General features: G+C 47.9%; 1 protein-coding gene across 4 annotated transcripts in view; it reads right to left on the bottom strand.

Annotated features, from left to right (window-relative positions):
* Positions 1-27,620, bottom strand: part of LOC140426372 (tetratricopeptide repeat protein 7A-like) — a 515,720-nt gene that overhangs the window by 425,398 nt on the left and 62,702 nt on the right. For all 4 annotated transcript variants that reach the window (XM_072511044.1, XM_072511055.1, XM_072511074.1 and 1 more), the window contains exons 4-5: positions 16,137-16,267; positions 11,657-11,775 (exon numbers count right to left, since the gene is read on the bottom strand). In XM_072511044.1, coding sequence (XP_072367145.1) covers positions 11,657-11,775; positions 16,137-16,267 — 250 coding nt within the window. The remainder of the gene's footprint in view (positions 1-11,656; positions 11,776-16,136; positions 16,268-27,620) is intronic.

The following is a 27,620-nucleotide window of genomic DNA, read 5'->3' as shown; positions in this document are numbered from 1 at the left end:
AGGAGCAGGAGAAGATCATACGGCTAGTTGAGCAGCATTCCAGGCAGGATTCGAAGCTCCCCCTTGACTGCCTGGCTGTGGGTGCAGCCAAAGAGCACCCCACAGGATTCATCACGACCACCTCTCTCTACCTCTACCCAACGGCCCCCGCCACCCCCTCCCCCCAACAATTATAATATGAAAGAATGATACTCCACACTTGGAATAGTTGATTTTCCGTAAGAGGGGTTCACTACTAATAATTAACCACTACCACCTACTTTTCCAAACTTGTATCAGCCTTCATCTGAATTTGTCGTAGCACCTGTGCATAAATCATGGCCAATGCCTTTTCATGCTTCACTTTTTTCACCCATCCTAATGAAGGTAGGAGGTAGGAAATGAATTCATGCCACAGTACAATTTTAAGAGCACTGAAAATCCTCCAGTTTGTTGCCGAAATAGCCAGTTTTCTGTCTGAATCTGAATCTGAATCAAGGCAGGGAGCATGAGCAGACTTTTTTGCCTTGTGAGCATCATACCACAGCCTGATCCTGTCCTCCCCTAACTTTCCAGCAAGGATACGAAAGGATTAGGATCAAGAACTCATCCCTCTATACCCCAGTCATTTGACACCAATTGCAAAGTCCCTGATGGTATCCAGCAGACATCAACTAGCTTTGTAAAAACCAGGGCTCAGGCACAAACTGCCACGCTTGTACGGCTTAATTTCACATTGGACAATGTTATTATTAAACTGAATTTCCATCAACTCAACAACATATCAAAAAGTCAAAACATGGTCAATTGTGCTTCAACATTCGGTGTAGTGTAGCCTGCAGGCCAGAGGCATCAGCATTCATTTATTTGCCCAAGTACACTGAATTTAAATAAACACCTAGCGTTAAAAGTAAAAAAGCTGATTATATACTTTTGTAAATGCTTTCAAGTGGTGTACAAGTCATGGTGTATTAAATAATGTATGTAGTTAAGTAAGGCGTGAAGATTTAAATGTTCCACTGCATTTACACATGATACAAGGGGCAAATACAGCAAATCCTTACATTAGATTGTCCCGTTTGAAGTCATTTTGATTTAACGTCATGCTTTAAATGGGGCCAGTATTGACGTTCAGCTTTGTTGATTCACATTAATGTTGCTTTGTGATGGATACAATACAGAGCCATGTGACTCATCAATGCCATTTTAGGGCAGCCCTTCCACTCCCTCGCCCTCACATTCGCCACCAATCCTCCCACTGGCCGACCTGCCATCTCATCACCTCTCCAATTTGGGGCTTACCACGAGCCTGGTACTCGAAGTTTCTCTCACTCCACAGGCTTTTCCATGCCTCTCACTGCTCAATTACTAAGCCCACGCTCACAATAAAAGTTCAGGACAGGAAAGCGGCAAGTGGGAGGGTCGGACAACAGGAGGATTGGCAATGGATCAAGTGGGTAGTGCAGTGGGAGAGTCAGGAAGGACTATAGCTAACAAACCAGAGGGTTAAGGAGCAGGAGAGGCAGTGAGCAGGAGATACGAGAAGCGGAGGCGGCGGTGAGGAGAGAAGGCGACCAGGCGATAAATAAAAGGCTCAGCATATTTCTTTTATATTTTTTATTTTATTTTATTTTAAAAGATATTTTGTTTTCAAATTATGTAATTTAGCAATATACAATAGCTAAACTTATAGGTATAATGTTCTTTTTTTTTTAATTTTAGAGTTCCCAAGTATTTTTTTCCAATTAAGGGACAATTTAGCGTGGCCAATCCACCTAACCTGCAAATCTTTGGGTTGTGGGGATGAAACTCACGCAGACACGGGGAGAAGAGTATAATGTTCAATACTTTTTCTGACGGGAAAGGTTCTATGGAATCTAACTAAGACTTATACAGTAACTGTAATAGAAAAATCTGATGCAATTAAAGAAATTTGTGGAATGTCTACGAGATGGTTTTTTGGAGCAGCTTGTGGTAGAGCCCAATAGGGAACAGGCAATTCTGGATTTGATGATGTGTAATAAGGCAGACTTGATTAGGGAACTTAAGGTGAAGGAACCCTCAGGGTAGTGACCACAACATGAGAGAATTCACCCTGCTTTGAGAGGGAGAAGCTGGATTCAGATAAAGCGGTATTACAATTGAATAAAGGTAACTACAAATACATGAGGGAGGAGCTGTCCAAAGTTGATTGGAAGGGGAGCCTAGCAGGGAAAATGGTGGCATGGCAATGGCAGGGTTTCTTGGGTGTTATTCAGGAGGTACAACAGAAATTCATCCCAAGGAAGAGGAAACATGCATGATAATTGGAAGACAAGGTAACCATGGCTGACAAAGGAAGGCAGGGACAGCATAAAAGAAAAAGCATACAATGTGGCGTGGTTTAGTGGGAAGCCAGAGGATTGGGTTTAGCCTTTAAAAGCAAGCAGAGGACAACTAAGAAAACAATAAAGGGGGAGAAGATGAAATATGAGTGTAAGCTAGCTAGTAATATAAATGAAGATTGCAAGAGGGTTTTTTTCTAATACATAAAAGTTAAGAGAGAGGCAAGAATGGACATCGGACCCTGAAAACTGAGGCTGGAGAAGTAGTAATGGGAAACAAAGAAATAGCAGAGGAGCAGAATAGGTACTTTGCATCAGTCTTCACGGTGGAAGACACCAGTGGCATACCAGAACATCAAGCAAGTCAAGGTGCAGAGGTGAGTCTAGTAGCCATCAGTGTTGAGGAAGCAGAGGGGCTGCAGAAGGACTTGGACAGGCCAGGCCAGCCCAGGCTCAAGGGATCAAGGGATATGAGGGGAAGGCAGGGTCATGATATCGAACTTGATGAACAGGCAAGATCATAATGAATGATAGAGCAGGCTCGAACGGCCGAAAGACCTCCTCAATTTTTTATGTTTTTATGAGAATGGGCAAAGTGGCAGATGGAATGCAATTTGGAAAAAAGTGTGAGGTTATGCACTTTGGTGGGAAGAATAGAGGCATAGACTATTTTCCAAATGGGGAAAGGCTTAAGAAATCAGAAGCACAAAGGGACTTAGGATTTTGGGTTCAGGATTCTATTAAGCATGGTAGCACAAGTGGATAGCACTGTGGCTTCACAGCGCCAGGGTCCCAGGTTCGATTCCCCGCTGGGTCACTGTCTGTGCGGAGTCTGCACGTTCTCCCCATGTCTGCGTGGGTTTCCTCCGGGTGCTCCGGTTTCCTCCCACAGTCCAAAGACGTGCAGGTTAGGTGGATTGGCCATGCTAAATTGCCCTTAGTGACCAAAAAGGTTAGGAGGGGTTATTGGGTTACGGGGATAGGGTGGAAGTGAGGGCTGAAGTGGGTCGGTGCAGACTCGATGGGCCGAATGGCCTCCTTCTGCACTGTATGTTCTATGTTCTATGTTCTATGTTCTAAGGTTAACATACAGGTTCAGTTGGTAGTTGGGAAGGCAAATGCAATGTTAGCATTCATTTCAAGAAGGCTAGAATACAAGAACAGGGATGTACTCCGGGGGCTGTATAAACTTCTGATCAGACCCCATTTGGAATATTGTAAGCTCCATATCTAAGGAAGGATGTGCTGGCCTTGGAGGGGGGTCCAGAGGAGGTTCACAAGAATTATCCCAGGAATGATAGGCTTCTCATATGAGGAGCGGTTGAGGACTCTGGGTCTGTACTTGATGGAGTTTAGAAGGTTATGCGGAGATCTCATTGAAACTTACAGAAGACGGAGAGACCTAGATAGAGTTGACGTGGAGAACATGTTTCCACTGGTATGAGAGACTTGAATCCAAGGGCACAGCCTCAGACTGAAGGAACAATTCTTTAAAATTGAGATATTTCTTTAGCCAGACGGTGATGAATCTGTGGAACTCATTGTCACAGAAGGCTGTGGAGGCCAAATCACTGGGTGTCTTTAAGGCATAGATAGGTTAAGAAGGGAATCAGGGCTTACGGGGAAACGGCAGGGGATCGACATACCATAACCAAAAGGCAGAGCAGACTCGATGGGCCGAACGGCCTCATTCTGGTCCTATATCTTATGGTTTCATTTAAAGTTTCACTTTCCAGGAATGCAACTACAATATTAAGTTAGGAATTACTGTAGTTTGAAAAAATTTGGAAGACATATTTATTTCCTTCATTTTGCTACTAAATAACAATCCAATTTTACTGTTTTAGCATAAGTGGACAGTTTATAAAAGTGCCATGTTGACCACCAAACATCGATATCTCAGCTGAAGGTACTGTCTTGCGATCGGAGAAAGAAATAAAAGGGTGGTTTATAAAAGTTCTAAAACTACATATGGTTAGAATGTGGAATCTTTGCCACAATCTGTAGCTGAAGCAAGTCCATGAATTATTTTAAAAGAGAATTAGACATCAAAAGACATTTGTTAATTCCCCATGGTGTTTCCCCTGACGTGGTGGAGGACACGCTGGTTTATAACAATGGTAGCAGTATGTCATGTTATGCATTCTGCCATATCAGGACTACTGATCTACAGTAAGTAAATATGAAAAAGGATTATTGAGATTTTAACTCACATTTTCAGAACTGAATTGATCAACTCTATCCACCTTTCTGAGACAATCGTGAATAAATAAACACAATTATATGTAGTTTCACCGGCTTATTTAATCATTAATTGTATAAAGCCCAAAGCTATAGACTGATACCAAGTGTGCAGTGATATTGGGCAGTAGCACAATCATGGATTGGCAACACTCCGGAAGGATGAATCCACGGCTTGTGAGAACTGGAGTAGGAAGGTTGGAACTTGGAAATGCTGAGAATTTCTTTTGAGAACAATGAGCACTGAATTATAGAATGGTTACAGCACAGAGCAAGACCTTGCTGTGTTCATGCCAGCTCTCTGCAAGGGGATTTAGTTAGCCCACTCCCCTGCATTCCTGTAATTTTATTTTCCATTCCAATGCTTGTCCAATTTCCTTTTAAAAGTCACGACTGAATCTGCCTCCACCACCCACTCAGACTACATATTCCTGATTGGAACCATTCACACACCCTTCCACGTGTCACCATTGCTTTTTTTGCCAACCAACTTAAATCTGGTTCTCCAGTTCTCGACTCTTCCGCTAATGGGAACAGTTTCTCTTTGCCCACTCTGTCCAGACCCTCATAATTCTGAACACCTCCATCAAATCTCCTCTCAACCTTTCCTTCTCCAAGGAGAAGAATTCCAGCTTCTACAATCTACTTATATACCTAAAATCAAGGATAACCATCCAGCCTGCCTTCAATCTTCCAGCTTAAAAGATACTAAAAATCCCTCATTTCCAGCAAGCAAATGTTTTTTAAAATTATTCTAGGATTTTCATAATTAATCCAGGAATTCATTCTCCATATTGTCCATTCTTTGAATGAAGAACTTTCAGACATCAACACTAATTACCTGTTTGAACTCCCTTTATTCTACTCTCATAATTTAGTTTCAGATAATATTCCAGATTTACCTCATCCAAAACATTTACTGATATGAGAACACTTCCTAAACAAGCTCCACAAACAGCAGTTAAATAACTGATCAGTCTTTTGGAGGTGTTTACTAAGGGATAAATGTCATCAAGGACCCCAAGAGAACTCCCCTGCTCTTCTTTCATCAGTGGCGTGGAATCTTTTATGGTCAACTACACAGGTAAACGGGGTCAGCTTTTTATCTTGTCTAAAAGGCGGTGGGGTGAATCTTACAGCTGCCCTGCCAACACATTTGAAGGCAGGAGGGGTTCATAAAATAAAAGGGTGGCCTGCCTGCCACTTTCCCACCCACCCTTATACCTCTCCCCCGGTACCTCTGACATTGACAGGATGCAGGGGCGAAATTCTCCCGAAACGGCGCGATGTCCGCCGACTGGCGCCCAAAACGGCGCCAATCAGATGGGCATCGCGCTGCCCCAAAGGTGCGGAATGCTCCGCATCTTTGGGGGCCGAGCCCCAACATTGAGGGGCTAGGCCGACGCCGGAGGAATTTCCGCCCCGCCAGCTGGCGGAAACGGCCTTTGTTGCCCCACCAGCTGGCGCGGAAATGACATCCCCGGGCGGCGCATGCGCGGGAGCGTCAGCGGCCGCTGACAGTTTCCCACGCATGCGCAGTGGAGGGAGTCTCTTCCGCCTCCGCCATGGTGGAGACCGTGGCGGAGGCGGAAGGGAAAGAGTGCCCCCACGGCACAGGCCCGCCCGCGGATCGGTGGGCCCCGATCGCGGGCCAGGCCACCGTGGGGGCACCCCCTGGGGCCAGATCGCCCCGCGCCGCCCCAGGACCCCGGAGCCCGCCCACGCCGCCTTGTCCCACCGTTCAAAAGGTGGTTTAATCCACGCCGGCGGGACAGGCAATTTATCGGCGGGAGTTCGGCCCATCCGGGCCGGAGAATCGAGCGGGGGGGCCCGCCAACCAGCGCACCGGGTATTCGGCGGGAGCGGGATTCACGGCAGCCCCCGGCGATTCTCCAACCCGGCGGGGGGTCGGAGAATGACGCCCCAGAACTGGGCTGAGAACATAGAACATAGAAAATACAGCACAGAACAGGCCCTTCGGCCCACGATGTTGTGCTGAACCTTTGTCCTAGATTAATCATAGATTATCATTGAATTTACAATGCAGAAGGAGGCGATTCGGCCCCGAGTCTGCACTGGCTCTTGGAAAGAGCACCCCACCCAAACTCAACACCTCCACCCAACACTAAGGGCAATTTTGGACACTAAGGGCAATTTATCATGGCCAATCCACCCACCCTGCACATCTTTGGACCGTGGGAGGAAACCGGAGCACCCGGAGGAAACCCACGCAGACACGGGGAGGACGTGCAGACTCCGCACAGACAGCGACCCAAGCCGGAATCGAACCTGGGACCCTGGAGCTGTGAAGCAATTGTGCTATCCACAATGCTACCGTGCTGCCCTTAAGAACAAATAAATCTACACTATATCATTTTACCGTAATCTATGTACCTATCCAATAGCTGCTTGAAGGTCCCTAATGTTTCCGATTCAACTACTTCCACAGGCAGTGCATTCCATGCCCCCACTACTCTCTGGGTAAAGAACCTACCTCTGATATCCCTCCTATATCTTCCACCTTTCACCTTAAATTTATGTCCCCTTGTAATGGTTTGTTCCACCCGGGGAAAAAGTCTCTGACTATCTACTCTATCTATTCCCCTGATCATCTTATAAACCTCTATCAAGTCGCCCCTCATCCTTCGCCATTCTAATGAGAAAAGGCCTAGCACCCTCAACCTTTCCTCGTAAGACCTACTCTCCATTCCAGGTAACATCCTGGTAAATCTTCTTTGCACCTTTACCAAAGCTCCACATCCTTCCTAAAATGAGGTGACCAGAACTGTACACAGTACTCCAAATGTGGCCTTACCAAAGTTTTGTACAGCTGCATCATCACCTCACGGCTCTTAAATTCAATCCCTCTGTTAATGAACGCGAGCACACCATAGGCCTTCTTCACAGCTCTATCCACTTGCGTGGCAACTTTCAAAGATGTATGAACATAGACCCCAAGATCTCTCTGCTCCTCCACATTGCCAAGAACTCTACCGTTAACCCTGTATTCCGCATTCATATTTGTCCTTCCAAAATGGACAACCTCACACTTTTCAGGGTTAAATTCCATCTGCCACTTCTCAGCCCAGCTCTGCATCCTATCTATGTCTCTTTGCAGCCGACAACAGCCCTCCTTACTATCCACAACTCCACCAATCTTTGTATCATCTGCAAATTTACTGACCCACCCTTCAACTCCCTCATCCAAGTCATTAATGAAAATCACAAACAGCAGAGGACCCAGAACTGATCCCTGCGGTACGCCACTGGTAACTGGGATCCAGGCTAAATATTTGCCATCCACCACCAATCTCTGACTTATATCGGTTAGCCAGTTCGTTATCCAACTGGCCAAATTTCCCGCTATCCCATGCCTCCTTACTTTCTACTTTCACTTGTGTCCTTCCCTGACAGCCTATGTTCCCAACTTATGCACTTCAATTCTTGTCTGACAACATCGTATTTACCTTTCTCCCAATTGTAAACCTTGCTCTGTTGCACGCACCTATCCCTCTCCATTACTAAAGTGAAAGTCACAGAATTGTGGTCACTATCTCCAAAATGCTCCCCCACTAACAAATCTATCTCTTGCCCTGGTTCATTACCAAGTACTAAATCCAATATTGCCCCTCCTCTGGTTGGACAATCTACATACTGTGTTAGAAAAGCTTCCTGGACACACTGCACAAACACCACCCCATCCAAACTATTTGATCTAAAGAGTTTCCACTCAATATTTGGGAAGTTAAAGTCACCCATGACTACTACCCTGTGACTTCTGCACCTTTCCAAAATCTGTTTCCCAATCTGCTCCTCCACATCTCTGTTACTATTGGGGGGCCTATAGAAAACTCCTAACAAGGTGACTGCACCTTTCCTATTTCTGACTTCAAGCCATACTACCTCATTAGGGTGATACTCCTCGAACTGCCTTTCTGCAGCTGTTATACTATCTCTAATTAACAATGCCACGCCCCCATCTCTTTTACCACCCTCCCTAATCTTATTGAAACATCTATAACCAGGGACCTCCAACAACCATTTCTGCCCCTCTTCTATCCAAGTTTCAGTGATGGCCACCACATCGTAGTCCCAAGTACCGATCCATGCCTTAAGTTCACCCACCTTATTCCTGATGCTTCTTGCGTTGAAGTATACACACTTCAACCCATCTCCGTGCCTGCAAGTACTCTCCTTTGTCAGTGTTCCCTTCCCCACTGCCTCATTACACGCTTTGACGTCCTGAATATGTGGCAGATGGAGTCCAACCTAGATAAATGTGAAGTGATTCATTTTGGAAGGTCGAATTTAAATGCTGAATACAGGGTTAAAGGCAGGATTCTTGGAAGTGTGGAGGAACAGAGGGATCTTGGGTCCACGTACATAGATGCCTCAAAGTTTCCACCCAGGTTGATAGGGTTAAGGAGGTGTGTGATGTGTTGGCTTTCATTAACAGGGGGATTGAGTTTAAGGGCCGCGAGGTTTTGCTGCAGCTTTATAAAACCCTAGTTAGACCACACTTGGAATATTGTGTCCAGCTCTGGTTGCCTCATTATAGGAAGGGTGTGGATGCTTTGGAGAGGGTACAGAGGGGATTTACCAGGATTCTTCCTGGAATGGAGGGCATGTCTTATGAAGAAAGATTGAGGGAGCTAAGGCTTTTCTCACTTGAGCGAAGAAGGAAGAGAGGTGACTTGATAGAGGTGTACGAGGTGATGAGAGGCATGGATAGAGTGGATAGCCAGAGACTTTTCCCCAGGGCAGAAATGGCTGTCACGAGGGACATAGGTTTAAGGTGATTGGAGGAAGGTATAGGGGAGATGTCAGAGTTAGGTTCTTTACACAGAGAGTGGTGGGTGCGTGGAATGCACTGGCAGCAGAGGTGTGGAGTCTGAGTCATTGGGGACATTTAAGCAACTCTTGGACAGGCACATGGACAGCAGTAAATTGAATGGGTGGAGGTTAGGTTGACCTTAGATTAGGATAAATGGTCGGCACAACATCATGGGCCGAAGGGCCTGTACTGTGCTGTACTGTTCTATGTTTTATGGTGACCCATTCCCCGCCCCCGTAAAATCCACCAGTGCCTCTGACAACACAACATTTGAAAAATAAAATGTACTTAGTACTGCACTGAAATTGGATTATGTGTCAATTCCTTGGAGGGCAGGGAGATCTGAACCCATGACTTCTGAACTAGAGGCAAGAGCACTACCACTGAGTTATGCTGACAGTTGTAATGTTATAAATAACAAATTTAAGTGGGATTCAAAGGCGTTACCAACAAGAATGACAAAGCAGAATTAACAGGAGTGTTACATTTGCGGAACATGCAGGATGTACCCAATCCCTTTAATAAATACAGGTTTATATCCCACATGCAGTTTTATACAGTATGAAAGTCACTCATTGTTTTTATTTTGTTCAGTAGAGAGGACTTTCTCATCTGGGATGAGAAGAAGGGGTTCACATTCTTTGCTCAGCAATGTGGGGGGACAACTATACTTGTTAGTAAGGTTGGAGTTCTCTATTTTTGCTTCTGCTTTATTGTCAACCCCATTTGTATTTTTATGTGCCTCTTTCACACTGTTAGTACAGCAGTTAAAAGATTCTCACGTGTGCTTTGCAGAATGTGTTTACTTTCACTATATTGACAGTACCTTCGGAATCATGAATCAACCCACCATTTTTGACGGTATAATAGATTCATATTAAATGCCTAGTTCAGTATGCACGTCCTATAAATCTCAACATTTCTGCACCAACCTTGTTAACGCCCCTACTGTTAGAAAATGTTAGTGGAACAGAATCTGGTTGATTCACACCACCTTCATTAATCATCTAAAAATGTTTTTTCATAAACATCTCCAGACCTTGCATGATTATTGATGGAAACTGGGAGCGCATATGCTGTAATCATTCTGTGGGATTTGAAGATATTCCTGTTCATTCTCAGCCCAAAGTCCAAGAAACTAAAACAAAGGGCTGGATTCACTGTAGCTCAATGCCAAAATTGTGATTGGCCATTGGGCGGAGAATGGATTCCGACACCGGAATCGGGGCCAGCTTGGCGGCAGTCCACCACGGTCCGCCCCCTCCAGCCTGGCATCATCGTGACGCACGCCGCATGCCGTTTACGCACCGTTGGCGGGTCATCGGCCGGCCCACCTGCGATGCTCCGCCGCCGCCAGGCCCGAGTTCCTGACGGCGCTGGCCATGTATGGTCCCAGCGGTCAGGAACCCGGCGTGCTGGCTGCGGACAGTGTCCAGCACCGTCACACTCGTCCAGAATCTGCGCCGCTGGCTAGGGGGGGTTTCTGTTATGGCTGGGGTGACTGGTGGGGTGTGGCCAGTGGATGGGCTGTGGGGGTATGGGTTCAAGCACGGGCGGCGCCATGTTTTACGGCCCGACCAGTGCAGGTCGCCAGCCCTGCACATGCACGGCCATTCTCTGGCCATTTGCGCTGTGATCCGTGGGAGTTTCACTGGTACCAGAATCGGTGTGAGGGGTTCGCGCTGATTTTCGTGTCGTGAACCTCCCACGGATTCTCCATTCACGCTGGTACTTAGCCTCTGAAACCAAGAATCCAGCCCAAAGACTCTGAAATTGCAGTATAGGAAGGTAGCTTTTTAAGCTATTCAAGTAAAGCAGTGTCACCAATGATACTTCCTTTTAACTTTCGACAAACCCCTCCCATTTTCCTCCCAGGGCATGCAACAACATGCTGCCTATTTGTTGATTGGTCATGACAAACGCTGCTCCAAATCATGAGTGGGAGATGTTATAGAAGACTTCTGGTTTTCTCTTCTGTCCATGAAGACACTTGGCTTCTTGCTAACATATCCACTCCCACTCCTCCACACCACCTGCCCAGCCAGTCCTGCTTGGGACTCAGAACTCAGCACAGGAGGGTTGGGCACAGGTTATATTTTTCAGCATCTCATGGCAGTGTTGCACTCCCAAACACGTTAAGTCTTCAAAAGTTTCTACAGCTAATAATCCATTTTCTTTTTTAAAATGTGTACGTGCATGTGGTTCCCCAGAAACAGAAAAGGATAATCAAGTTCTCGGTTGACTCTTGTGTCAAACACAGATTTTCTGGATTGCTTACCCTTTTTTGAAGTAATGCACAAAAGCGCTTTGCAATGCAGCTTCAAGAAAGTAAGTGAGCTCCATCTCCTGAACAGGCGCATTCCCCTTGGTAGCTCTAGACTGAGTGCTGATCATGGCCTTCAGGAAGGAAATGAAAAACAAAACGTGTTAAGATAAATGGAAGAGCATGGTCTGTTGACCATTACACCCAGCTTTACACCAAATTCTGTCATCTGATAAAACTACATTCTAAAACGAGGCAGGTAGTATTTCCCAGTCTCTGATTTCTCAGCCATCATCATCAGTTACACCATCAGCCGTTTTGTAATGGTCATCTGGTTTCAACACGATTGGAGGACCTATGTTTGTAGTATGCCCTGTAATGGTCCAGCCATCCAGTCATACCAGAACTTGTGGATCACTGACTGTTGATCCAGATCCTATCACGAAGGCCTACGCAAAGAGGCATGCCCACTTGAGGTCAACCAACTTCAAGAAACTGAGCGGCAGGTCGATATAAACTAAAGCTTTCCCCTCCAATTAGCATCTTGCTACGAATGCTGGACTTTATAACACAACTATGTTTGAAACCATCTCCTTTAATTCAGGTGATCTCACTCGGAGAGGGGGATGTGACCTCCTGTGACAAACACGTGGTAACCTTCCTGTAGTGGAGACTGAAACTCAAAACTTATTGAAAGGAAAGTGCAAGTTTTAACGTCTTAACACAAAGGAAGAGGCAATTGGCCTTGCTGTATACAGACTTTTTGGGAAATAACACCCACAGGTGCTGCTAGGTCAGACAGAAAAAAAGGACCGTTTTCAGGTTAACCGCCCAGCAGAGTGTTGGTGGGAATATATTCCCGATTCGAAGAAACAAAACTATGGAGAGTAGAAGACCAAGGTGTCATCAAAGAATGATTTGTTACTGGAAGTCCACTTGAGAATGTTCAGGAAATTGAGTAAAGGGAATGTTTTAAAAAGAACGTTGAAAGATTCATCCTAGTCCGGCGGCAGGGAAAGAGGACCCGTTAAAGCCAAGGGGAAGTTGGGACTAGGTGCTGAATTATATTAGTGGCACACTATTCTCGTCGGCAGAACAACGAGTGTGTACCACTTCTACTCTCTTGTTTTTTCCCCATTTCCCATGCGATTACAATTAAACTTTAAAGGACTGACATCATACACGGGAGACGCATGCAATGCCGTCAGTCGTGGAACCTGTCATCAGCAGACAATTCCACAGCTACGGGCAGGCTATAAAAGCATCTCCTAGTCAAATTGCAAGGTTTTGAATCACAGCCTAAACTTTCCTGTCCAATACCATTATCAGACTTAGTGCGAGATCAAAGGTGGGTTTTTTTCAACTTTAAATTTCACTTGTAAACGTTTCACATAACATTGGTTTCCCTTTCTGCATGTGTGCGTTGTTATTTGTTGAGATTAGCATAAGTCAAAGATCTAAATTAATTGGCACGCCTCATGGTTGCACGCATTGATGGTTACAGGGGAGTTTGGGTCAGTTTATTTATCGTGGAAGCAACAATGTAGCGTATTTTTTGGTCACTCTTAATTGAAGTTGATGTTAGGTGTCCAGTGGCATACTCGCCACTCTGTAGAACACGGCTGAACTCGCAGGCGCAGCTGGCCCCCCATTCTATGGATTGAAAAGGAGATTGTTCAAGATCACTCTCAGCAGGGATAATTGAAATGTTATAGGTGAGCTCAATGCCCTGTGAGGACTCTGCTAGCCAGCACCCAGAGGCGGACCCACTTGTGACCCCACCATTTAAAAATATCTTGACTGACTGTCCACTCCACCTCACCCCCCACCCTCCCCATCACACTGAGGACCTTCCCACTTCACTCCTCCATGCCCATGATACCACCCTCTGCCTCCCTTATATCCCTCTTTCACCCTTTCAGTCCCTGAACCCCAACCTTTCAACCATACCCCCACTCAGCCTCACCCCTGCCTCACCCATTCTGGTCCTAAGCCTCAATGCAACCTGCCATTCTCCTGCACCCCTCCCTTGTGCCTCAGAGCTCAACAAGGAAATCAGCTGACCTCCGACACAATGACACAAAGCCGACTGGTGCACCCCACCTTTAAACTAATGTGGGGCTTTCAGTTGTGTTAAGAAGTTAACAGGAAATACCTTTTTGCAGTTGGGAATATTAGTTGCCTTATAGGTAATATTTAGTCAATGTTGATTTTAGTTTGTTTGTCACAGTAAATGTCTTGAAATGTGAAATCCTGTTGGGAGATTTTGTGTGTTGGTCAGTGTAAAATCCTTACCTCTTTTGAAAAGTTATCAGTTTCTACAAGAATCGTAACAATCTTCTTGTTTTGGAATAAATTAACCTCACCTCTTGCTAATTATTCTCTCAAATAGGTGAATAATGGTACTTGTGATATATTTATTTGACTATCAATGGCGAGAGAGGACTCTGGCAGTGCATGACATTTTTCAAAAACTATAAATTCAGAAATTCACTGTTTAAGCTACTGCTGCATTAAAATGTTACCACTTCTTTTCTCTAACAGGGAAAAAAATCTATTAATCAGTTGTGCGATCCTTTACTTCACCCTTGTGAGTAAGCGTCTTTTTCATATACATTTAAAAAACAGAAACACAAGTGCTCGTTGGCACACTGCTTTAGCATATTACCTTTTCGCTTGAGATCTGGATAAACAGACAAAGGAGAATTGCAAAAAAGCAAGGGGGAATCGACTTAGACGGTCTTGTTCTTCCGCTTCATCAATAGATTAGCAAATATTTACAGGTTGTCTATTTAATCTTTTCAATTGAAAAGTACTAGTTATATGCAGCATTTTAAAAGAAGAGGAAAAGAGAAAGAATGACAGAAACTCGGAGAACATAAACATAGTAACTGAGGGGAAGAGTGTGAAACAAATAATAGAAGGCTCTTCATCAGCAGAAGTAATACAGCATCTCTTTAACTTTACCTCTGTATTACTCAGTCCAATCTCACGAGTTTAATTAAATACGTTCTGAAGGCCTTTTCCACTGATCCAAATGATATTAAAGATCTCATGGTGCTCGTCAAAGAAAACAAGGGGTTATAATAGAATCTCCACAGTGCAGAAGGAGGGCATTCAGCCCATCAAGTCTGCACCTTGGAAAGAGTACCCTACCCTGACCCCAGCCTATCCCCGTAACCCATTAGCCCCACCTAACATTTTGGACACTAAGAGGCAATTTAGCATGGCTAACCCACCTGATCTGCATCTTTGGATAATGTGCGAAAACCGGAGCACCCGGAGGAAACCCACGCAGACCAAGGGAGAAAGTGCAAACTCCACACAGACAGACACTCAGCTGAGGCCGGAATTGAACCCGGGTCCCTGGTGCTGTGAGGCAGCAATGCTAACCACTGTGCCACCGTGCCGCCCGGGAATTGGTTCTCCCAGTATATTAGGTAACATCTCTTCCTCAGTCTGAAAACAGTTTAATTATCATTCTCCTCATTGCCGTTTGCGCCGAATAATACTAGTGTTGAACTGCCGTGGTATTTGCCAATACAAGAACAGTCAATGAACGTTAAATACAATTTGTGTGAACCATTTTGAAACATCATAATATGAGATTTTATATAATGTTATGATGTTATTTAATCTAGGCACCACCCAATTCTAGGTTCATTTTTAAAACTTATAGATTCTCATCTCACATTCTTTGGCAGATCATTGGACAAACAAACTGCATCCAAAGAGCCATGCAGATCAGGAAGGTCTTGGGTTTGCCCCTAAGTTTTTCCGTGCTGCATTAGTTGAACTCAACACATGAGGCAGTAGAAATGTTCATAAACTACAGAAGGGGGCAGTAGAAAATAACACGTCAACTAATCTTGCTCCTGATTGCCATCCAGCAGCTACACAAAATGCATAACTGTAAACGTCAGTGGCAACAGGATCTACTGGGCTACAAATACACTCTCTTCCCCAGTCCGCTTGCTCCAAAAGATCTCTCCAGTCTCTATGTTCATGACTAGCCATGTGAATCAGGTGCTCGAGAGCTGCTGGTATCCATGGAGCTGTACCCTAGGAACAATCATCACCATTAAGAGAGGAGGAGGGGAAAGGATTTGGGGTACAGGGAGAAAAAATAAAGTCCTGCTCCTGCTCCATATCCAAATGTGAGGTGGCAGGCACAGAATTTTAGTTGGATAAGCGAAGCCAAATCAATTCCAAAATACTGAGAGGCTGATAGCGAGTTGTTCTTTCATTCTTGGTTATTAACAGATCTCGTGATGTCAGCTATAATACACCAGGCCCTTCAAGGTGCGACATCAGGTCACATTCTTTCTAGAAAGGCTTCCTACTCACTCTGACGCAAATTCAAATCCAAGTCCCAAAGAAAATGTGCAAATTGGCTGCACCATCCAATTCGCTAAAGTGTCTCTCAGACTCCTTCCCCTCACCCCTTCTTTATTTTTATTTGAGGCAAAATCTAAATTGAAAGAGTCTTCCTTACCCGCTCTCCTTCTTGTAAATAGACCAGAGTAATATCACCAGCTTTCTCAAAACATGACATTATCTCTTCCTCTCGTTCAAACAGACGAACCTGTGAGGTAACAGATGAAGCCTGCCGCTCGAGAGACAAGCCTGAGAAATGAAAATGCTATTAATAGATTGCTCTGATTGAAGATGTCACATCTTTTCCTGAGCATGACTCATTATGAAAAATGAATGCGGAGTTCAAAGCGAAGTATTTTTATTGACAGAACATACCTTTACATAAAGTATTGGCTCCATTATTTAGTTCTCGTTATAAATGTTGTGAGGCAGATTCCAAATAGTGCAGGATTTGCTTTGACCAGTGCAGGTGGCATTGTAAATTCTGATGGTGAAACTGGAGTAGTTTCTATTCATCCACAGGTAACCAAACATTTCATAATTTACTAAACACTTGCTAATGGACTCGGATCTTCGGAGAAATGGCAATCATCATTGGATTGCTACTCTGCTCAAACTTTATCCTGCCTTGACGTCGCTCTGCATTTCTTACCAGTTCTTCCACGTCCAGCTTTCCCTGAAATGTGGGGGGGGGGGGGGGGGGGGGGGGGGAGGGGGGAACACAGCTGTAGCCAGGTTGGCCTGCCTGGAGTGCTGCCCACCCCCCTCACCTGGTCTGCTGTCAGGAGGCCACGCCCCAAGCGCCTTCATGATGGAGGTGGACTGGAAAATCAATCAAATTGGCTACATGCCGCGAGCAGGTACTTCCTCCATCCCACCCCTGGAAAAATGGCCCAGGGGGCAGGAGAGAGCCAGGTAATCGTGAAACTTTGTGCTCGCCCATCTGTACCTAAAACATCAGCCCCCTCGTGGACATTCAAATCTGAGCCAATTATTTGTTACTGACAACAGAAAACTAAAGAATTAAAGCAACAAGAATTGAATTAATATAGGGAAAATGCTTGTTATATCAACACTGCAGTGTCTCGGGAATGGGGAAATAACAATTCATTGTGCTGACTGTATATATCGTGCTCAGTAAACAAGATCAATAAAATCTCATCTACCCTACCTCCCTGATTTAGTGTCACTTTGACATTTGACTCAGAAGCTCATACATTTAAATCTTACTTCAGAGTCAAATGCAATAACTCTGGTTGCACTTCAGTGGGGTATTGAGGGAACAATGGACAATATTTATGCATAAATATGGGCATAAAAGACTTCAAGACACTTTTTGAAAAAGTCCAGGGGGGTTTTGGTACATCAGATGTTAGCCTTGCATTTTAATGAGATAATGTGCGAGGCTTATGTTGGAAGGGAATTCAGTAGCAGTGATCTGGCAGTCCGTTGAGCCTTCTGCCACATTAGCTATTTTAATCTATGCTCAAGACATTTGTCTGATCTCATTTACTTTGCTCTGGTTAGACTGAATCTAGAACACAGCCTCGGGCTTTGGTCGTAAAGAGAGACATTAAAGCGCTGGAGGCAGTGAAGTGAGAAGCCACAAAATTGAGCCTCTGTGTCAGGAGTCTGAGTTTCAGGAAAGGCTGGATAGATTTTGACCCTGGAAAGGAGTTATGAGAGACGTGACCAGAGAAAAGGTTAACACAGAATATTAAGTTAACTTAAGCAATTGGGAGAAGAACCTGGAAACACGGGTTCAAATTAGCAAAAAAACTATTTCAGGACCAATATCAAGGTACTCTTCTTCACACAAAAGCGACCATCACATAGGATAAACTTGCAGATAGAGCAAAGCAAGCAAAATCCTTGGAATCAAGCAAAATCCTTGTGTTTGAGGAATGTATTGAATCTCCAGATTCTCCAGATTCATGTCTTGCTTGGAGTTTAAGATGTAGAATCTGGTAAATTGATTTAGTGACTTGAAACTCCATTAGCTACCCACTATCCAAACAGACTCGGTATTATAATCTGCTAATTATTTCATTCATGAGAAGTCTCTAGATGTCAGAAACAATCCCTAACAAGTGGAGTGGACACTCCGTTGAATGCACACCTTTGGCATCCTGTGTAAACTCAACATTGCTATAATTACACTGCTCTTCCTTGCGACTTTTCTTTGCCTGGTTAATAGTCTAACTACAAAGCTGAAAAATAAACTTTTTTATGAAGAACTTCTAGCTCACTGAGGAGGCTTAAGGGCAATCGACATCCAACAACCTGCTCTGAAAACTTTGCCCACATTTGCTGACAAATCGCACCACAGCGGCTGAGATAATCCACAACATTCTAAACAAAACAACCTACAACATTCTAAAATAAAGTCAATTCAGATTATTTCCCAATGATAACGGATCGTTCAAAAAAATTCCAGGATCCAGATCTACACCTTTGCCAAAAACTATTCAGTTCGTCCTTGGGCTGTACCCTGGACGGGATTCTCCCAGCCAGGTGCCGGGCCGGAGAATCCCCGCAACCGGGCCACGGCGCCCCGACGCCGGCACGCGATTCTCCGCGGAGTGGAGAATCGGCGCCGCCGCGTTTGGCACGGCCCCAGTCGCAGGCCGCTGTACGCGGACGGGCTGCCGATTCTCGGCACGGAATGGGGGCCAATGGCCGAGCACACCTGGTTGCAGCCGGCGGGAACTCTGCGCGCAGGGTCGGGGGGCGGCCTGTGGGGAGGGGGGGCCTCCAATGGGGTCTGGCCCGCGATTGGGCTCACTCCCCGGGCTTATTTTCTTCCGCGCCGGCACCTGGACTCCTGCGCCATGTTGCGTCGGGGCCAGCGCGTTGAGAGTGGCCACCACGCATGCGCGGGTTGGCGCCGTCGCCACTGCGCACGCGCGGATCCCGCGGCGCACAGTTCGCGCCGGGATCAGAGGCTGGAGCGGCATGAACCGCTCCAGCGCCTTGCTGGCCCCCTGTAGGGGCCAGAATCAGTACTCCCAGTGGCCCGTTCACGCCGTCGTGAAATGCGACGGCGTTTCCGACGGCGTGGACACTCTGCCGCCGAATGGGAAAATCCCACCCCATCTGTCTATCAAGTTTTGTTGAAATCTATCCTTAGGCTTTGAGTTTACAGAATAATAAACAAGGGCAAAAACATTACCTCTGCCCACCTTCAGTGGCAGAGATAATAAGAAACATGTTACAGCATTGGTCCATAACATTCTGCATTTTTGAAATTCATAAATACAATGATAAACGATCGTATAAATATCTAGTTGACTGCAGCATGAAACATTTTCTGTGACAACATTTTAGGTCTCCTGCGTTCCCTGTAAGCTTGCAAATCATCTTGTTCGAAATGACCTTTATGTCACAACAGTTTCCTAGCAATTGGAATCTACTATCCTGTGTGCAGTTTAATTTTTATATTTTCGGGACACTTCCGGTTGCGGCTATGCGGAGCTAGGTCGCACATTCGGCAGCTCCCGCTAAAAAGACTTTTGGGCTCTTTTCAGGGCCCCCAACGGCACTTTTTCGACGTTTCCCGGTGTGGGAAGGAGATTGCAACAGTTCCTCAACAGTGTATGGCTTGGACCAGGAACGGGTCGACTAAAAAAAGTGGTGGTGAACCCAAAGAAGGTGCGAGGGAAGAAGAGCAAAATGGCGGTGGGCGGGGACCAGGCAGCATGGATGCAGTGGGCGCAGGAGCAGCAGGAGGTTATCCAGCGCTGCTTCAGGGAGATCAAAGCGGACCTGCTGGAGCCGATGAAGGCTTCTATCGACAAGCTGCTGGAGACCCAGACGGCCCAGGGGATGGCAATCCGCGAGGTCCGACAAAAGATCTCCGACAATGAGGACGAGATCTTAGGCCTTGCGGTAAAGGTGGAGGCGCACGAGGCGCTCCACAAGAAATGGCAGGAACGGTTCGAGGAGATAGAGAATCAGTCGAGGCGGAAGAATTTGCGGATTCTGGGCCTCCCGGAGGGGCTGGAGGGGTCAGACGTGGGGGCCTATGTGGTCACCATGTTAAACTCGCTGATGGGAGTGGGGTCCTTTCAGGGGCCCCTGGAGCTGGAAGGGGCCCATAGAGTGCTGGCAAGGAGGCCCAAGGCTAACGAGCCGCCGCGGGTGGTGCTGGTGCGGTTTCATCGGTTCGCTGATCGGGAGTGCGTGCTCAGGTGGGCCAAGAAAGAGAGGAGCAGCAGGTGGGAGAACGCAGAGGTTCGAATATACCAGGACTGGAGTGCGGAGGTGGCGAAGAAGAGGGCCGGGTACAATTGGGCGAAGGCGGTGCTGCAAAGGAAGGGGGTGAAGTTTTGCATGCTGCAGCCGGCGCGACTGTGGGTCACGTACAAGGACCGGCACCATTATTTTGAGTCTCCGGAGGAGGCGTGGGCGTTTGTCCAGGCCGAGAAGCTGGACACAAACTGAGGGTCGGGATGGGGGGTCGGGGATTGCTGTTGCGGTGTTACATTTTGAGGGAGGGTCTTTGCTCTTATTTCATTTTGGTTCGGTGAGGGTGGTTAGGGTGGGTTGGGCACTGTTTTGGTTGGGGCTGTCGGGTAGGCTCTTGGAGGGGGGTAAGTAAATGGAGTAGGGGTGGATGGCCGGTAGGGGGGTGAGGCCCGAGTCGGGGGTGAGGGGACTGGACCTGTAAAAGGAGCGGCGTCAGAGGTGGCGGGGCCAGGCAGGTGGAAAGTGCGGGCTTTTTCCCGCGATTAAGGCTGGAGAGGGCTGCGCCGGGGCGGGGAAGTGAGGGTTGTTTCCCGCGCTTGGGATGGAAGGGGAGGCGGAGAGCCTGTGGATGGGTAATGGAGGAGGAGGGTATTTACACAATGGGAGGAGTCAAAAGAGGCGAGTGTAGCCGGGGTCAGCAGACTTGTGGGAGTGCAATGGGGGGAGTGAAGCGGGGGAGGGGGGGGGGGTGATCGGGTTGCTGCTGCTATGGTCAAGGGGGAGCTGGAGCGAGTAGAGGGGGTCGGGACGGGGGTCTGTCGCTGTGGGGAGCGGGCCGGGTGTGGGGTGCGGGCGCGTGGCTGGCCAAGGAGGGGTTATGGCTAGTCGGCGGGGGAGGGGGGTGGGTAGCCCCCTGATCCGGCTGATAACCTGGAATGTAAGGGGACTGAACGGGCCGGTTAAGCGGGCCCGGGTGTTCGCGCACCTGAAGGGGCTGAAGGCGGATGTGGTCATGCTCCAGGAGACACACCTGAAGGTGGCAGACCAGTTAAGATTGAGGAAGGGGTGGGTAGGTCAGGTGTTTCATTCGGGGCCAGATGCCAAAAATCGGGGGTTGGCGATCTTGGTGGGAAAGAGGGTGTCGTTCGAGGCGACGAGCATTGTGACAGACAATGGTGGCAGGTATGTAATGGTAAGTGGTAAGCTGCAAGGGGAGAGGGTGGTGCTGGTCAACGTGTACGCCCCGAACTGGGACGATGTGGGTTTTATGCGGCGCATGTTGGGTCAGATCCCAGACTTGGAAGTGGGGGGCCTGATAATGGGGGGGGGACTTTAACACGGTGTTGGATCCTGCACTGGATCGCTCCAGGTCTAGGACGGGTAGGAAGCCGGCGGCGGCGAAGGTGCTGAGGGGGCTTATGGACCAGAAGGGAGGGGTTGACCCTTGGAGATTTGCAAGGCCGGGGACTAGGGAATTTTTATTCTTCTCACATGTTCATAAGGCTTATTCCCGGATCGACTTTTTTATTATGAGTAGGGCGCTGATAGCGAGAGTACAGGATACCGAGCACTAGGCGATAGCCATTTCGGATCACATCCTGCAGTGGGTAGACCTAGAGCTGGGGGAGGAGAGGGACCAGCGCCCGTTGTGGCGCTTGGAGGTGGGGCTGTTGGCGGACGAGGAGGTGAGTGAGCGGGTCCGAGGAAGCATAGAGAGCATGGAGGCCAACAATAACGGGGAGGTCCAAGTGGGGATGGTATGGGAGGCGCTGAAGGCGGTGGTTAGGGGAGAGCTGATATCCATTAGGACTCACAAGGAGAGGAGAGAGCAGAGGGAGAGGGAGAGGCTGGTGGGGGAGATGGTGAGGGTAGACAGGAGGTATGCGGAGGTGCCTGAGGAGGGACTGTTGAGGAAGAGGCGTAGCCTCCAGGCCGAATTCGACCTGTTGACCACCAGGAAGGCGGAGGTGAGTGGAGGAAGGCCCAGGGGACGATTTGTGAGTATGGGGAAAAGGCACGTCGGATGCTGGCGCATCAGCTTCGGAAGCGGGACGCAGCTAGGGAGATCGGTGGAGTTAAGGATAGGGGAGGGAGTGTGGTGCGGAGTGGGGTTGGCATCAATGGGGTCTTCAGGGACTTTTATGAGGAATTGTATCGGTCTGAGCCCCCACTGAAGGAGGGAGGGATGGGCCGCTTTCTGGACCAATTGAGGTTTCCAAAGGTGGAGGAGGGACTGGTGGTGGGATTGGGGGCCCCGATTGGGCTGGAGGAGCTGGCCAAAGGGATAGGGAGCATGCAGGCGGGGAAGGCACCGGGGCCGGACGGTTTCCCGGTCGAATTCTAAAAGAAATATGTCGATCTGTTGGGCCCGCTGCTAGTTAGGACCTTCAATGAGGCAAGGGAGGAGGGGGGGCTTTGCCCCCGACGATGTCCCGGGCACTGATCTCCTTGATCCTAAAGTGGGACAAGGATCCCCTGCAGTGTGGGTCTTACAGGCCGATTTTGTTGTTAAATGTAGATGCCAAGGTGCTGGCGAAGGTCTTAGCCACGAGAATTGAGGATTGTGTGCCGCAGGTGACCCACGAAGACCAGACGGGGTTCGTGAAGGGGAGGCAGTTGAACGCGAATGTGCGAAGGCTCCTGAACGTTATTATGATGCCAGCGAGGGAGGGGGAGGCGGAGATAGTAGTGGCGATGGATGCTGAGAAGGCCTTCGATAGGGTAGAGTGGGGATACTTGTGGGAGGTGCTGAAGAGGTTCGGGTTTGGGGAGGGATTTGTCAGGTGGGTTAGGCTGTTGTACGAGGTCCCGATGGCGAGTGTGGCCACGAACAAGAGGAGGTCGGAGTACTTTCCGTTGCATCGAGGGATGAGGCAGGGGTGTCCCCTGTCCCCCCCTGCTCTTCGCACTGGCGATTGAAACCCTGGCTATGGCACTGAGGGAGTTGAGGAACTGGAGGGGGTTGGTGCGGGGTGGGGAGGAGCATATGATGTCGCTCTCTGCGGACGACTTGCTGCTATATGTGGCGGACCCGGTGGGGGGAATGCCGGAGGTAATGAGGATCCTCACGGAGTTCGGGGATTTCTCAGGGTACAAGCTCAACATGGGGAAGAGCGAGTTGTTCGTGGTTCACCCAGGGGACCGGGAGAGGGGGATTGGCGAGCTCCCATTAAAAAGGGCGGAGAGGAGCTTCAGGTATTTGGGGGTCCAGGTGGCCAGGAGCTGGGGGGCCCTGCATAGACTTAATTTCATGAGGCTGGTGGAGCAAATGGAGGAGGAGTTCAAGAGGGGGGACGCGGTGCCGCTGTCCCTGGCGGGTAGGGTGCAGTCAGTTAAGATGATGGTGCTCCCAAGGTTTTTGTTCCTGTTCCAGTGCTTCCCCATGTTTATCCCAAAGGCCTTCTTTAGGCGGGTCAACAGGAGCATAGCAGGGTTTGTGTGGGCGCGAGGGACTCCGAGGGTGAGAAGGTTGTTCCTGGAGCGGAGTAGGGATGGGGGGGGGGGGCTGGCACTGCCCAACCTCTGTGGGTACTACTGGGCCGCCAATGCGGCAATGGTGCGCAAGTGGGTGATGGAGGGAGAGAGGGCTGCATGGAAGAGGCTGGAAACGGCGTCTTGTGAGGGTACGAGTCTGGAGGCGCTGGCAACGTCGCCACTGCCGCTCCCTCCAATGAGGTATACCACGAGCCCGGTAGTGGCGCCTACCCTCAAAATCTGGGGCAGTGGAGGCGGCACAGGGGGGAAGTTTGGGCCTCGGTGTGGACCCCAATACGGGGGACCCACCTGTTTGTCCCAGGGAGAATAGACGGAGGGTTTTTGGGGTGGCACAGGGCAGGGATAGGAAGATTGGGGGACCTGTTTGTGGACGGGAAGTTCGCGAGCCTAGGTGAGCTGGAGGAGACGTATGGGCTCCCCCCGGGGAACACCTTTAGATATTTACAGGTAAGGGTGTTTGCCAGGCGGCAAGTGGTGGAATTCCCGCGGTTGCTGCCACGCACAGTACAGGACAGGGTGCTCTCGGGGGGGTGGGTTGGAGTGGGGAAGATCTCGGAAATTTACCAGGTGATGCAGGAGGAGGAGGAGGTCTCGGTGGTGGAGTTGAAAGGTAAGTGGGAGGAGGAGTTGGGACAGGAGATCGAAGAGGGGACGTGGGCAGATGCCCTAGGGAGGGTGAACTCTTCCTCATCGTGCGCGAGGCTCAGCCTCATACAGTTTAAGGTGCTGCACAGGGCACACATGACCGGGACAAGAATGAGCCATTTGCTTGGGGGTGAGGACAGGTGTGTTAGGTGCTCAGGGAGCCCAGCAAATCACACCCATATGTTCTGGGCCTGCCCAGCACTGGAGGAATTTTGGAAGGGCATAGCGAGGATGGTGTCGGAGGCTTGCAATATTTGTGGTTGCAGGGGAGCCGGGAGTGCAGGAGGCGAAAGAGTCCGGTATTCTGGCCTTTGCATCCCTGGTAGCCCGGCGAAGGATTCTTCTTCAGTGGAGGGATGCGAGGCCCCCAAGCGTGGAATCCTGGATCAACAATATGGTGGGGTTTATTAAATTGGAGAGGGTGAAATTCGCCTTCAGGGGATCGGTACAAGGGTTCGTTAGGCGGTGGCAACCGTTCTTGGACTTCCTGGCAGAACGGTAGACAATGGTCAGCAGCAGCAGCAACCGGGGGGGGTTCTATTTTATTTTTGTTTATTTACCCTGAGGGATCTGAGGGGGTGTATATATTTGCTATGTTTGTTTTGTGTTAATTCGGGGGGGTTAATTTATTATTTATGTTTAGGGGGAGGGGGGCACGGGGGTTGTTTTACTTTGTTCTGTATTTAATTCTATTGGGTTCCTTTTTTATTCTGTTGTTGATATTTTGTGAAAACCCCAATAAAAAAAAAAATTCTTTTTAAATTTAAATTTTAAAAAATATTTTCCTATGTGCATTTTATTGTGAATCGATATATTGTACTCAGGTATATAAATATTTTGATCTACCGCTTCAACATTTATTTTCTGGCTTTGTTGCCTTCATAGAGGACTGCTTTAAAATTAATGATTAGTTTGGGCAGGCTCACAACAGGTGCAAAATATAATACAAGATAAATTCTTTTTTTTAAATTGAATACATTTTAGCCTCAGGGTGCAATTTAAATTTGCACACAGATTAACCTGTGTGTTAATGAAAGGAGAAAGACTGTGTAACAGGATACCACTGTGTGCCATAACTGCCTGCGCCTGGTGGGAAATAGAATTTTACACATTCATCGAATGTTCAGTTTAAAGATTTATTTTGAAATCTTCAACGTCAGTTAACATTTCTGACTAAACCACCCTCATAACCCAACCTGCCTCAATATTTAACACAGAAAATAAATTACTCCTTTTAAAAAAAAGTTTACATTTACAAACTTTATTACTCACGACTCCCTCAGCAATGTCACACATAGGGGTCTGCTCTAAATAACCTAGTAGTCAATCTTCCACGAAGGGAATCAGAACCAAATATAGGGCGGAATTCTCCCCCCCCCCCCCCCGCCCCCCCACGCCGGGTGAGAGAATCGCGGGGGCGCCGCTCAAATCCCGCCATGCCGCCCCGGCACCCGCACGTGATTCTCTCACCCCCCCCAAACCGGCACGGTGAGAACCACGGCTGGCCGCTCGGAGAATCGCCGTTCGCCATTCGTAACGTGCGAGCGGCGATTCTCCGGCCCAGATGGGCCGAGCGGCCTGCCCAACACGACAAATTCCCACCGGCGCCGTCCACACCTGGTGCTGCCGGCGGGAACAGCGTGGGAACGCTGGGGGGGGGCAGCCTGTGGGGGGGGGGGGTTCCTGCACCGTGGGGGACTCAAAAGGGGTCTGGCCCGCGATCAGTGCCCACCGATCAGCGGGCCGGCCTCTCTGAAGGAGGACCGCCTTTCCTCCGCCGCCCCGCAAGATCCATCTGACATCTTCTTGCGGGGCGGCTGCGGGGAGGAAGGCAACCGCGCATGCGCGGGTTGGCGCCGGTCAACCTGCGCATGTGCGGATGACGTCATTTACAAGGCGCCGGCCGCTTCATTTACGCGGCGCCAAGCCCGGCACGCGTAAATGACGCGGCGCCGCTCCTAGCCCCCCGGGGGCGGGAGAATAGGGGGCTGGGAGCGGCCTCCGACGCCTGAGTGAAACACTCCGGTTTTCACTCCGGCGTCGGGACTTAGTCTCCCGATGGGAGAATTGCGCCCATAGTCTTTAGCTAATGCAGGTTTAGACGGTGGGTGTATTATTGGACCAGAATGCGGAAACATAAATCAGACCCCATTTTCAAGTCATAAACATGTAGTCCCCATGTGGTTATGGCACCCAAGTTTCAAAAATCAACAATTCAAATTTCATGGGTTCGGTTATTTCAATAAATCTCGTCATTTGTAAAGTAGCTCCAGAAAAACAACGAAAACTGTCAAATTGTCATGCAAGTTTAATCAGTTTATTAATGGAAGGAATCATGCTCTGGCATCTGAAAATGAAGGGTCTGTGTGTGGTGGATTTCCTTCCATGTAAATAAGCGAAGTGTCATGCATATGCATTTATGAAAAACTAAGAATGTGCGTTGGGTGCCCACTAACATTTATAGATTGAGAGAGGAATTTGGGATCATTGAAGATTAATCAGCAATGGTGTATAAGCCATTTGATAAAGCCATTGAGAAGAAGATAAACAGGTTTTAGATTACATTGTTTATTAGTATAGTAAAAGGATATAGAGACCTTGGAGAGGGATAGAGCACTAAACTAATGCAGTCTAGGACTCTTTGGAATCAAGCCATACTTCAAGAGTTTCACTGGGTCAGATTTTGTAGTCAGCAATGAAAGAACAGCGTTCACCATTCATTGTGCTGATGGTCACCCTGGCGTTTTTGGGACCTTGTTCTCATTGACACAGAGATAGCTACTACTATCTTGAATCCATCACAATGAGATGTTCACCTTTAACATTTCCCTACTGTCAGACAATAGTCTCAGACCATGGTACACCCACCTTTCAGTCAGCTAGAATCCTGAGGAGCCCAGGCATAAGAACTCTAATAGACAAGAGTTTCACTGATCTTTGGCAGGTTAAACTAACTCCTAAATGCTATGGTATGACAACCACTGAAAAACACCAGATATATTTCTGCTGCGTGGATGAATTTTGGCTTGCAGATCAGGAATTCCAGATGCTGTTTAACCCCTTTAAAATCAGATGAAATAAAATTATGAGAAGCAAAAATTGAACAAAACAAATTCAATACAATCCACAAATACCAACTTTTGAGGAAAACGCATCTAATTTCTGATTGGTTTCTTCTTTGATATAAAACAGATGGGTTGACACAGTAAATTTACCTTCTGCAGACTGTGCTTTGAACTAAGAGTTATGGCTCCACCTTGTGGTGGAGAACATT

Source organism: Scyliorhinus torazame, chromosome 1 (genome assembly GCF_047496885.1).
Source record: "Scyliorhinus torazame isolate Kashiwa2021f chromosome 1, sScyTor2.1, whole genome shotgun sequence".
In the NCBI taxonomy this organism is placed as follows: Eukaryota; Metazoa; Chordata; class Chondrichthyes; order Carcharhiniformes; family Scyliorhinidae; genus Scyliorhinus; species Scyliorhinus torazame.
The sequence above is the reverse complement of the archived record's forward strand: the minus strand, read 5'-3'. Positions and strand labels throughout refer to the sequence as shown.